The following is a 13,477-nucleotide window of genomic DNA, read 5'->3' as shown; positions in this document are numbered from 1 at the left end:
ATATATATATATATATATCTATATATATATATATATCTATATATATATATATATATATCTCTCTATATATATATATATATCTCTATATATATATATCTACAGGAATCTGTAACATTTAGCTTAGGTAAGATTGAGTTCTTTTTTTATATACAGTATGCTGGTGATGTGCAAACACAGTTACAACCACGGGCTCTGTGTTTTATACAGGTTGGCTGGGTCATAAAAAATTACATTCTGATAAACAGCAGCTGGGCTGCAGGTGGGTGAAATATGGTGAAATGCGCACTGTGTCTCTCCTAATAGGGAGACACTGTGTAATGTAAAAGTGTAATTCTGTGTCCTCTGGATAGTTTTCTCTGTCTTTTTTATTAAAACTGTTTTTAGTTGTTCTGCTTAAATATTAACAATATTTGCTGCTGTAATATTAGTGGGTGCATGGAGATGTTTAAAATTACTCAAAGCAGCCTCTCTAATCATTAAAGTACAGTTTTAAAGAAAACACTCAGATCAGTACAGCACACAGAGAAATCACATGGAAAGACTGCTCTGCTGGACATAATTTAAAAGGCTTTTGCTGGTGTTACATAAATATGTTTGGGACGCTTAACATCAATTGCAGAACTTCCTCATCTGTTATTGCACTTGTCACTTGCTTTGGTGAAGGTTTGGTGAATTAATTATTCAAGACCATCAACACCATGCTGAGTATTTATGTACTTTCAAGCAAAAACACAATATTGATTTTCATGGAAGAAAAAAAAATTGTTGTACCACCGTCATCACCACACAAGTTCATAATGAACTAGCGCTGTACTGTTATTCTTCCTTTTAGCTAAATAACAGAAGTTACTCTGGCCACCTACTTCCTTCTATCAGCTATAATGGTTCGTTCTCTGTGTTTAAACAATCAATAGACCTGACACAGGAGCACTTCCTGTCATTCACATGCCATTCATATCCATTACATCCTGTCACTGTGTCACTGTACCAAGTTGAGCATGAATCCTAGACACCTACATATAATATGAATGAGTTGGAATCTATCCTAGGAGTTATTTTGCACATCAGCCATTCAACCCATGTCTTGTCACTCAAGAAATTTAAACATCTGTGAGTACTTTGATCACTAGAACTTGGAAAAATATCTAAAGTATGCTTATTAATCGTATAACAGGCCTCTTACACTTCAAGATTTAGGAAAATGGGGTTAAAGGAGCAGGCAGTGGAAAAAGTAAACCTAACACTGTTGTAGATTGGATTGGGTCACAGATGTTGTGCTTTGAAATCATTAACAGTTACAAACAATATGTTCAGGGACATGTCCTGTACTGTGAGAATTGTGGTTTCTCCAAAATTGTTATATGTGGTGCTGCCTGAAATGTGTTAATTGATTTATGTCTTTCCTCTCTTTTTTATGTTCTCATGGTGTTGTTATGTAACCACAGAGAGGAGGGGAGTGGTGCCTCGGTAAGTATTAACTAAACAAAGTTTAAATGAGTGTAAATATCTTCTCTCCTGTTAGCATTTTAGCAGAGCTTGTTCTGATACAACCCCTCTGTCTAAGTTAACGATTTCCAAAAAACCCAGGTTATAGCTTTATTTGTGGTCTCTCTTTTATTGTAGGTGAAGGTAGAGGGCCTATCCAAGGCAGCTCTAATCAAAAGCCTGTCTCCCAGAGTCATGCTATCCAACCATCTCCTGCCTAAAGGGACCAAGATGAAGGTCAACCTAGAGGATCAGGGTCGTCAGAAAGTGTCCTTCAGCTTCTCACAGACCAAGAAGCCACTGCAGAGCCCGTTCTTCATCCCTGCCAGTCCTGACAAGTCTGTTGCTGAACCTCCACCAGCCTTGTCACTGTCACCCTCAGACAAAGGAGGGCAGAGTACAGACAGCAGAACTGAGCAAAACCAGACACCCATGGTGCCAACATCAACAGCAGAGACACATTCTCAAACACCAGTCTCCTCACCCACTAAACCGAAAACGGACTTAGCAAAGATGCATTTCAAGAAGCAAATTCTCAGTGTCTCTGTGACTGATGAGAACCCAACATCTGTTGTGCCAGAGGAGCCACACTCCCCTGAATTGCAGGTTCTGCAGAAACCAACAAGTAACAGTGTAATAGAATTCCCAACACCCCAGCCTCAAAATGTTGTCAGTGTCTGCCCCTCTGAGAATGCTCACGTTGAAGCCTCTGAGACAAGGGTAACCCCTACCCTCAAGAAGCCAGCGGCTTCCTCAGGAAAAGATGGAGAGACTTCCAGCATTGCTGAGCAGGACAGTAAGGTATATAAAAGGAAAACCAGGTCCCAATCTGATAGTGCTCCTCCTGGCTCAGAATCTGATGGAGATTCAGTCAAGATGTCTTCCAGTCACAAATCAGTTGACTCCAAAAGTAAAACAAACTCTGACAGCAGAAGTAAAGAGGTAAAAAAGTCTTCCTCTGGTTCACATGTGGAGGAAAAGGAAAAAAGTTCCTCCAAGCGGTCAGAGAATCATGAAAGGTCTTCTAGTTACTCAAAAACAGACCGTGACTCTAGACACACATCTTCACGCTCATCTCGATCAGACAAAGATCGCAGAAGGACCAGGTCTAGATCACGGTCTAGATCGAGAGGGTCTCGAACAAGTTCATCTCACTCCAGATCAGAGAGATCCCGAGGTGACAGAGGAGTACGCTCTGAAAGGTCATACTATCACGATTCTGATCGGAGATCACACAGGAGTTCTCCACGCAGAGAAAGAAGACGTTCTCGTTCTCGCACTGACAGAACCCGCGACAGTTCTGACTCCGAGGATGACCACAGGAAGACAAGAACAAGGACAAGCGACTCCAGTAGATCTTCTGCCCATTCAAGCTCACATAAAGAGTCCAAATCCTCTTCCTACTCAAAATCAGAGAAAACCTCTAAATCTGCAGATTCTCCTCACTCCTCAGAGTTGGATAAAAGAACACAATCGACAAAGTCTGAAAGGACTTCAAAGCGACTGTCAGACTCTGATTCCCAGCGCAAGTGCTCTCCTGATCTGGACTCCAGTTACCGTAAATCTAGCTCCCATCATAAATCAGAGACCAACAGCAAATCCTCTTCTTCCAGTATGCATACCCACTCTCAGACACATGAAAAACGGCAAAAAAGCAGCTCCAGTGACTCTGATGCAGATCATAAAGGAAAATCACAGGCCTCTGACAAAATCTCTGGCTCGGAGGAGAACTGTAAAAATTCCCAAAAGAAAACCAGTAGGTCAGACTCGAAGCAGATGACCCCTCCTATATCTTCTTTGAAAACCAGTGGACATGATAGACAATCAAATGACATATTTCACAGCCCTGGCAAAGCCCCACCATGTGCAAACACCACAGAATCTGGTTCTCAGAGTGAAAAAGAAAAATCTGATTCACAACAAGGTGGAAATGAATATAGTAATCAGGATTTTAAGGAGTTTGTCCCTTGCACTGATAATAGTTTGCAAGAATCGTCATCCAAGAGAAAAGAAACAAAATCAGGTCTTGAAAGTGAGAACGAAAATGCCTCAGCTATAACCTCAAGTGAAACCCTAAAGCATGTAAATGCCGCCCTGGAAAACTTGACAAATGTGAAGGAGAGCCTTTCTTCTTATAACCGACCACATGTGAACTCAAATGCAGCTGTCTTATATTCATGCAGTAGTAATGATAGTATAATGTGCAACCAGGGCAACAAAGTTGTTGACTGTTCACCAGGGCGAAAGTCCTTATTTGATACAGCAGATGTACCTGTCACACATGATGTCCACCAGAACACTAAACCAGAGAACGTTGAGCCGAATGTGGTTTCAACAGTCAACAAGCAAGTTGATACAAGTGTGCTAACATCTGATTCATTATGTCATGAATCTGATGAACAACAACATATGGATACTGTTAAAAAGAACAGCAGTACTACCAAAAAGTCCCGATGGGATATTGTTGGGCAGGACACCTCAGAGAGTGATAATTCACAAAGGACACTTTGTGCAGAGAGTAAAAATACTGTTAAAAAAGTAATCTCTGTCAAAAAAATTGAGTTTTCTAAAGAAAATAGCCAACAAGACTCTGACATTAAAGAGACAATTCAGCAAGAAGCTGAAACACATTCCAAACTGGTGAAGCAGATTGATCTCTCTAAGCATGGAGTCGGCTCAGACAGCACATCAATGACCGATAAATACAAAGACCAAAGTGAGCCTTCACAAGAAAGCACCAGCATTGACCACTGTGACTTAAAACTGAGTACTTCTCAAAAAACACACACAGACGACCCTCTGCACGTTAATGATGCATCACAGGTCGACAAAACTGCAAAGATGCAGAGTTGGAATGGTGATGATCATGAAGAAAAATCCAAGGACAGTGCTCACAAGAGCAAATTTAGTAAGAGAGCCACACTAAATCAGGAAGCATTAGGAGGGCAGAGTGAGGCCAGTGATAGTGACAACTCGGAATATGACTCTGATTGCGGCGAGGCTATAAAGCGATTGCACTCTGTGGTGGTCGTGCCAAAGAATTCTTCCCTAACAATGGATACACAGGATACGGGAGCATCCCCATGCACTCCAATGAATAGTTCAGAACTGCAGAATGCCAATATAGCAGCTGACGTGAACATTAGTGAAGTCCCAAAACAAAGGCAAGGGAGTCCTTCCACTGCATTTATGGAGACCAGTGGTCCATGTGCTGGTGTAAATGATTCATCCAATAGCAGCTTGTTGTGTCAATCCCAGAGTAATATGATTGATAGCACCAGTCACTTGGAGGGTTCCAGCTCCATCCCTGCCCACCCTTTCATGGCTGGTCATATCAGTGTCCATGAAATTGCCACAGGTCCTACCCACAGCCTTGATAACTCCAGACAGTGTGAGCAAGGGCCGCATAATGTAAGTGGCAGAGGTGACAGGATGTACTCCCATTACCAACATGATGATTTCTCCAATGCTGACAATATTAATGAAAACAATGGATTCAGCCTGGGTTGGGATTTTTCACAACCAGAACAGCCCAGTAGTACATACCAGCAGCCTGATAGCAGTCATGGGCCACATTTACTGAACACTAAACTAACAGAAACCTCTCCAAAGGAACAGGAGCACATGCAGAGTACTGCCTCCTGGAACCACCAGTCCCCAAACCTGCAGACTAACAGGACAACCTACCTCCATGTGCATGAACATTACCAGGATCCTGCAGGTGAAATCCATCCTGACTCCCTAACTAATGACCATGATGACTACAGTGGGGATAAACTATCTAATCATAGTAAAACAGCTGTTGAGTGCAGTGGACTGAACACTCCTGGGTCATCAAGCTTTGTACAAGGTCATGAAATAAGCAGCAACAGCAGGGGCTCTACTGTGCCTGACCCCCCCAGAGAAGATCATTTTAGACCCCACAGAGGCCGGGGCCCTCCCAAGAAAAGGCGTCCAGAGATTGAGTCCGATTCAGACAATGAGGCAGAAGCGGGGCCTGCAGGCAAGAGGGAGCGTCTAGGAGATACCGATGTCTCTAAGGACAGTCATATTAAAGCTGAGGTGCACCGTCCATCACTCACTCTGCAAGACTTTCAAGATGCCAATAAATGGAAGGACTTTTCCAAGTCTAAGAAGATGCCCCCTTACTTTGACTTGATTGAGGAGAACCTCTATCTGACTGAGAGGTAAGGTGTTGTTTATCCGGATTAACAAAACAAGTTATTTAGTTTGTACAAAAAATAACCGGATAATAAAACATTTTAGTACTTTAAGGCATGAGCGTTGACATTTTTTGTCCTGTTTTTTTTTTTTTTCAGAAAAAAGAGCAAATCTCATCGAGATATCAAGAGAATGCAATGTGAGTGTCCCGTGCTACCCAGAGAGGAGCGTTCTAGAGGAGTATTAGCATGCGGGGAAGACTGTTTAAACCGACTGCTGATGATTGAGTGGTAAGTTGATTATTACAGACAAAGGTGTGATAACATGTAAGAAAAGTTATTTGCAGGGTTCTGAGGTTATGAAAAGAGAAATACAAAAACATTTATTCTTAATATTAAGAAGTTTGCACAGTTAATGGAGAAAGGTATAGACAAATACTGATTAGTCAAGATGTTGAAAATGAGAAAAATTATTCATGATTAATGTATTGCTTTAGCAATAGAAAATCTAGTAATATGATGTACCTAATAAGAGCTGGACAAGAGTCTGTAAAAATCAGAACGTTTACCATCCAAATTTGGCATCCAAATTCAACAACAAGGTTAAGCCAGTAAAAATATGGTACAGTTTTGCAATAAAAAAATGTGTAGGAGCCTGTTGACATACATGTTAACTAAAGAATATCTTCTTCTTTCAGCTCCTCCCGATGCCTGAATGGAGCCTACTGCTCTAACCGACGCTTTCAGATGAAACAACATGCAGACTTCGATGTCATCCTCACAGAAGACAAGGGCTGGGGACTACGGGCAGCTAAAGACTTGTCTCCGTAAGCCTCTTAAAAGCTTTAAACACAAGATTTTCAAATGTTTTTCAAGCATTTAATATTAAATACAATATTATTTTAATTTGATGATTGTTGTATTTGTATTGCTATCTCAGAAACACCTTTGTACTGGAATACTGCGGGGAGGTATTGGACCACAAGGAGTTCAAAACAAGGGTGAAAGAATATGCTCGCAATAAGAACATCCACTATTACTTCATGTCTCTGAAGAATAATGAGGTATGTGATGATATGACACATTACAATTAATGTCAATGATTAAAGTGCAATACGGTTTGATGATTTGGGTTGAGTGGCTGGCATTAATACTTGACACTGAATTATGTCTCTTCAGATCATTGATGCAACGCTGAAGGGTAACTGCTCTAGGTTTATGAACCATAGCTGCGAGCCCAACTGTGAGACCCAAAAGGTACAGAAGCAAAATAAAGCACTTGAATAATACTCGTTCAGGTTAGCTTTTTGCGAGTTGACTTAACTGATGATGATTTGTATCCCATTCCAGTGGACTGTCAATGGCCAGCTTAGAGTTGGGTTCTTCACCACCAAGGCTGTCACTGCAGGAACTGAACTGACGTTTGATTACCAATTCCAGAGATACGGGTACTGTTTCTCTGCAGTTATTTTTTCACCACACTTGTATTTTGTGCTGTTTATTGTGATGTTTTTCTTGTATGTCCTACACATGCAATTACATACATATTACACACATACATATTACCTAGTTAATTTCCCCCGCTATAGTTTCATAATTAACCGAAAACATTTTTACAGTTCTTTCTAACATTGTGTTTTGCAACGTTGCTTTAGCAAAGGATCTCTCACTCACAGTACAAATATTTGCTATCGATTATTTAGTGGACAATCTCCCCTCGCTCTGCCCCTCCTCTACAGTCTACTCTCTGCAGAGAGACATACATAGAGAGAGACGCTCTCTGGCTCAGATTATTTTACCAGCGCCGTCAAGGTAAAAGCAAGAGTGAACAGCAGTGATCACCAGTTGGTGCTGATGTTACTTGTTACCACGTTGTTTTCTATCGTTCTAATAGGGTACGTCATTAACAACAAGCCTCCTCTACATACCGCTTACTTAAACGGTCATTCTGTGGGAAACACTGATGTCTGAAAACATAAAGAATAGTGTTCACATACATATGTCCATACAGAGTGGTTATGTAATCTTTTGTTTTATCTTTATCTACAGGAAAGAAGCACAGAAATGCTTCTGTGGAGCACCCAGCTGTAGAGGCTTCCTCGGTGGGGAGAACAGAGTTAGTGTTCGGGCAGCTGGAGGGAAGATGAAGAAAGACCGCAGTCGAAAGAGTGGTCTCACCACAGTCAGTACTTTGTTATATTTGAAAGTATTATCATTGGTTTTACACCTGGCTTGCAGTTCTACATGAGTGTCATGACCACAATAACTTAGTAAATCAGCTTAAATTGACATGCTCCAGTTTGTTTTTAGCCATAGTGATGTTAAATGTGTTATTTTTGATGATGACATCACTTTGTCCTTCCTCAGGTTGATGAGGAGCTGGAGGCATTACTGGAGAACGGAGAAGGCCTGTATGATGAGAAACAGGTGGTATCTCTCTGCAGACTAATGGTTCGAGTGGAAACCATGGAGCAGAAACTCATCTGCCTCAAGCTCATACAAGTATGACCTGAACGTTGGATGCCTTGTTTTAAATATTGTTTACTTTCGTTATTATCATTTGCAGTAATATGATGTGTTTGTGTTGCACAGGATACTCAAAATCCCTCGTGCCTGAAGCAGTTCCTGGACCATCATGGATTGTCTTTGCTGTGGATCTTCATGGTGGAGCTTTCTGAAGCTAAAGGCAACAGTGCCAATAACACCAAACTGCAGTTAGAGGTGACATATATCATAGACTTTGCATTAAAACATTCATAATGTTGCCATGTTCCACTGAAACTGGGAATGTCAGACTCCTCAGCCTGCTCAGTCATATACAGCCGTTTGCTGTTTGATCACTGAAAATCTATTATTCTGTTTACAGATTATGAAGACCTTGGCTGTGCTGCCTATCCCTACGAAGAACATGTTGGAGGAGAGCAGAGTCCTGACCTTCATTCAGCGATGGGCCCAGACCAAAACTCTCCCTCAGCCTGCTGAGATGGATGGCTACTCCAGCGAAAACACCTCCCGTGCTCAAACGCCCCTCAATACTCCTGATGGTTCCTCTGCCAAATTAGGACCAGAATTAGACGGTGACACCTCTAAACCTGCTGTGTACCGCCCCCTTAAAATCATCAGTGAAAACAGTCTGGACAGTGCACTCTCTGATGCTAGCAAAGCATCGGATGGAAAGGAGGAAGAGGAGGAGGACGATGATGAGGAAGAAGATGAATCCTCACATACAGGACTTCCTGATGGCAAACAGTTGAAGGCAGACCCCGTGTGTGAAGCTGCAGATCCAACGAAAGGAACAATGGAAGAGTCTGTGAAAGAGGAGAAACCGGAAGAGACTGGGGCGGATTTAAGCAGTCAACACCAACCTCAAATTGAGGAGGTAAAAGAAAAAATGGAGATGGAGTTGGATTTGGAGCAGGAAATTGAGACGAAGGAGGACACGAGTGAGGGTCAGATGGATCAACTTGAGGAGCCAAAAGAGCCTTGTGAAAAACAGGAGAATGAGGAGGAGCAGACCAGTCAGGAAGTGACAGAGATGACTAAACTTGAAGGAGACCACCCCGACGTTAAAGTTCTCGAGCCAGAGAGTCAGTCCATCCAAACAGATGTTGGTGATCTTCCACTTGAGCAGCCTTCGGAGAATATGGAAACCCAGACAGAGACACAAGAGGTTGAGAAACCACCTCCTGGCAGTGAGGTGCAACATGGTGAATCTATCACTGACGCTGCCCCAAGCTCTGAGACCCCAGAGGCCGGTATGCCCTCTGAGGCCATAGTGACCGCTGTGGATCCATCAGTGATAGGTACTCCTTCTCAGGATGAAGAGGAAGGTGTCTCAGATGTGGAGAGTGAGAGGAGTCAGGAGCCCCAGCTAAGTGCTTTGGACATTAGTGGCATGGCTGCCAGGCTTCTGGAAGGCTGGAAGGATCTGAAGGTGAGCTCAAATAATCACTTACATTGACATTGTCAAACATGCATAAAAAAATAAATAAAATAAAATAAAAAAACTTTTTTTTTTTTCTGTTTGCAATCTATTCTTTGCTGAAGTTTGAATTCAAAATGTTGCTTGTCCTTTCAGGAGGTGTACAGAATACCAAAAAAGAGTCAGGTGGAAAAGGAACCAAATGGTAAGTTCAGTCCAGAGCTGATTTTTGGCCTAAACTTTCTCTCGTATGATTTTGTCTAATAACTTTTTCTCATAGATCGCAGCCGAGACCGAGACACAGCTTTGACGCCACGCACTACTTCGGGTAGCAGAGAACGTGAAAGGGAGCGAGAGAAGGAGAGGGAACGCGACAGAGACCGAGATTATGACAGAGACAGGGATCGAGACTGGGATAGGGATAGGGAAAGGGAAAGGGAAAGAGACAGAGAAAGAGACAGAGATCGTGACAGGGACAGGGACAGGGACAGGGATCGTGACCGGGACCGCGATCGAGGCTCTGACAAAACTCCACGCAGCACTGAGAGACGAAGGAGACGCTCCACTTCACCACCCTCATCCTACGAAAGGAGCACCCGACGCACCGAGGAACGGTAAGTAAATTCTTTTGATTGAGGGAACATTGTGAAGAGCGTCCTCTAAGCAGTGTAATCTTTGTACAGCTGTGCATCATAGTAAAGTTTGGGCTTCATCGGTGGACTTGTATGTCGCATGTTCCCTGTATTTTTAAGGTTTGATCCATCCAACAGCAACAAGACACCAAGGGGGGGAGTTGGTGGCAAGGAACGCAACAAGCTTTCCACAGAGGAGCGCAGAAAGTTGTTCGAGCAGGAGGTTGCTCAGCGGGAAGCCCAGAAACAACAACAGCTTCAACAGCAGCAGCAGCAGCAGCAGCTTCAAAATATGGCTTATGACCCTGCTCTGGCGTATGCCTCCAGCCCTGGCTTCATCACATACCCTCCTGGATATCCCATCCAGACCTTTGTGGATCCCTCCAACCCCAATGCAGGAAAAGTACTGCTACCTACCCCTTCGGTTGAGCCCACTCTGACCTATGAACAGACACCTCCCCAGCGTCTTATCTCAGACATGGGACTGACCTCTCCATCCTCTACTTCCCAGGCAACTCCAGTCTCTAATCTCTCTCAGCACATCACCACCACCAACCTCACAACTGGCAACCCTCAGCAGTATGCGCAGCCAACTGTAGCAACCCAGGACGCAGGCGTAGCTGTCCTCTCTGTACCGGCCCAGACAGCCCCTCAGGTGCAGGGCCAGCAGAGCTACACCACTCTCTGGGATCCCACTACTCAGCAGGCAGTTACTGTACAGACGCAGCCTGCACAGCAGTATGCCACCGCCCCACCACAGGCTCCGACACAGACGGCCATCTATTACCAGGGCCAGCCATGCCAAACCATCTACAGCATCCCCACTGCCTACCCTCAGGCCAACACTCCCGTTATACAGGTAGGGTGCCCTTTGCCTGGGTCTATTTGTGGTTTTACTGCTCGTAGATTTTCTAATTTCTCTCCAGAATATAAAGTGTTGAAAAGCATAGATACATTTCCAGAAGTTTCCATTAATGTGGACAAAACCTTTTATTTTGAAAAAGTTTGTGGTTGGACTTGATATATTACTGTAATTGTCAAGTTAACTTCCCATGGCCCAGCTCGTGTGTATTTTAAATTTAGTTCAGTTTTATTACCATTAAACTTTATTAAATCATAAGAAATGATGAAACTAAGTGGATCAGCCAAAATAGGTTTTCCCTGACCAACTTGGTGTTTTTCCAGCAACATTTTTAGCTTCAAACAGAAGCGGCCCTTTACACTGCAACAAAAATAATCAAATATGGTGGGTAAAGGGGGGTATGTCATCTCAACAATCAGAGCGCTACCTTGCTTGTGCATTCCTATAAAATGTTAATCCATCAAGTGTAGTAAATAATTATTACACATATATACACTACAACACAATGCAGTACATACTGAATACATACTAACTGATTTCTGGATGACAAGAGTAACTGTGTGAGCTGATTGTACTTTGTGTTTCTGAAGGCATACACTGAACCCACAGCCAGCTACCTGCATGGCCAGCCCGTGTATCCTGGTCATCAGCAGGGAGTGGTGGTACAGCAGGGAGGCACAGTCACCACCATTGTCACATCCCAAACTGTCCAACAGGTAACATAAATGAAGTCTGTCCAGTTTCTACACAACTGGATATTAGTTGAGGAAAGAAAGGTAGTTTGGTTTTACTCGCACAAGGTAACTGTAGGTAGCTTAAACATTTGTGATCATTTAGTTGGATGAAGATTATATTCTTGAGCAGCTTGAGGTCACATTAAAGATTCACTGTTTTAAAGGATGCAACAGTTCATCGGGCAGATCTTTGAGATTTTCAGAAATCTGTGATTTTCAGGCATTCCTCTGTCTCAGTGTGGCCACAAGGGGGGAGTATGTATCTAAATTATGCAACTCTTGTGAGCTACAGTATATGGGTCCAAGACCTGTCTCATATAATGACAAAGGGCCTTCTAAGATGTGTCTAAAGTTAGAACAAACACGGAAATGGCCTAATGGGCTCCATTTGTAAATGAGACTGTAATGATGTGTGAGTTGCTGTGTAACCGCTACAAAAATGTAGCTGAAATGAATTAAGTTCTTTTTCCTAGCAAAATCCAAAAGAAATTGGGAAAAAATTTTATTATATTATTTTATTATTATTTTCTAATTCTTCTCCTCCAGGAAATGATTGTACCCAACAATGTGATAGACCTGCCTCCTCCCTCTCCCCCGAAACCCAAAACTATCGTCCTACCTCCCAACTGGAAAGTGGCTCGGGACCCTGAAGGCAAGATCTACTACTACCACATTGTCACAAGGTTGGTATTATGTCTGTCAAGTGTGTGTTCGTGCCTCTAGAAATCCCCTGCATGTATTTCTGTCTGACATTACTTCCCTCTGCACATTAGGCAAACACAGTGGGACCCTCCAACCTGGGAAGGAAGTAGCGACAACACTAGTGTGGACCATGAATCTGAGATGGACCTGGGCACACCCACCTATGATGAGAATCCTTCCAAGGTGACCTTTTTAGCAGTGATTTAGTTAGGAAATACGTCTAGTAGTTCTTCGTTTGACAATGAGGAAGTATCGTCTTCAGTTTTTCATATGGTTCCCAGAAAGTTTGTGCTTGGATGCAAAACATGATTATAGTGTTTGTTCCTTGAGGTAATTGAAGATGCTGCACTAGTGATTGCTTTCAGCTGTGTCTCAAGGAAAAAAAAGAAAGAAGAAAACACTCAGCACGACACCATATTCATTGAGTGTTATGACCTCGCCAACGACTCCCCCTCTTAAAATGGCTTCATCAGAATCTACATGGAGACATGGATTTGAAGAGAGAATCCGCTCACTCCGCCCCCTGCTCAGCTGTCTGTCCCTTTGCCTCAAGGCCATAAGGGGAGGGGTGGCTCAGCTCATCTCTTCTTCCTCTGCCTCGTTTGTTTTCCCTCTCTTCATTTTTATCCTGACTTTGAGGATAATAGAAACCATCTGGTTGATCCAGCATTCATTTATTTGCGGTTTCTTGTATTATAGTCCAACTGAGCAAGTGTCCCTCCCTTTTGTCTCTTTTGAAAAGATGTTACAGACTTGGGAAAAAAAGCATCAAAAACTGTTATGGATAGATATGTTTTTTTATTCAGTGTTTCCCGCCAAGAACAGTGACATGGTCATGGACCATTTCCCAGCATGTGTTTAGACAGTGGTGGTGTCCACGTCCAGCACTTGAAGCTATGGCACATGCTCTGCACTTGTAAAGTGTCCGATTTCACTGTTTCTGGATTCCTGGCCCTGGCACCGTGTGTGTGTGTGTGTGT

At 42.9% G+C, this 13,477-nt stretch overlaps 1 protein-coding gene across 5 annotated transcripts in view; it reads left to right on the top strand.

Annotated features, from left to right (window-relative positions):
- Positions 1-13,477, top strand: part of setd2 (SET domain containing 2, histone lysine methyltransferase) — a 20,921-nt gene that overhangs the window by 4,167 nt on the left and 3,277 nt on the right. For 2 of the 5 annotated variants that reach the window (XM_035671731.1, XM_035671732.1), the window contains 17 exons: positions 1,446-1,467; positions 1,624-5,672; positions 5,805-5,936; positions 6,344-6,472; positions 6,586-6,709; positions 6,825-6,902; positions 6,996-7,093; positions 7,695-7,827; positions 8,013-8,147; positions 8,238-8,366; positions 8,512-9,579; positions 9,724-9,772; positions 9,848-10,181; positions 10,320-11,058; positions 11,652-11,777; positions 12,342-12,478; positions 12,569-12,680. In XM_035671731.1, coding sequence (XP_035527624.1) covers positions 1,446-1,467; positions 1,624-5,672; positions 5,805-5,936; positions 6,344-6,472; positions 6,586-6,709; positions 6,825-6,902; positions 6,996-7,093; positions 7,695-7,827; positions 8,013-8,147; positions 8,238-8,366; positions 8,512-9,579; positions 9,724-9,772; positions 9,848-10,181; positions 10,320-11,058; positions 11,652-11,777; positions 12,342-12,478; positions 12,569-12,680 — 7,594 coding nt within the window. Of the gene's footprint in view, positions 1-207; positions 260-1,445; positions 1,468-1,623; positions 5,673-5,804; positions 5,937-6,343; positions 6,473-6,585; positions 6,710-6,824; positions 6,903-6,995; positions 7,094-7,694; positions 7,828-8,012; positions 8,148-8,237; positions 8,367-8,511; positions 9,580-9,723; positions 9,773-9,847; positions 10,182-10,319; positions 11,059-11,651; positions 11,778-12,341; positions 12,479-12,568; positions 12,681-13,477 lie in introns of all 5 variants that reach the window. The other 3 variants (XM_035671734.1, XM_035671735.1, XM_035671733.1) reach the window with 3 other exon arrangements.

This window comes from Morone saxatilis, unplaced genomic scaffold (assembly GCF_004916995.1).
Source record: "Morone saxatilis isolate NCDOM2014 unplaced genomic scaffold, NCSU_SB_2.0 Contig24, whole genome shotgun sequence".
Taxonomy (NCBI): domain Eukaryota; kingdom Metazoa; phylum Chordata; class Actinopteri; family Moronidae; genus Morone; species Morone saxatilis.
The sequence above is the reverse complement of the archived record's forward strand: the minus strand, read 5'-3'. Positions and strand labels throughout refer to the sequence as shown.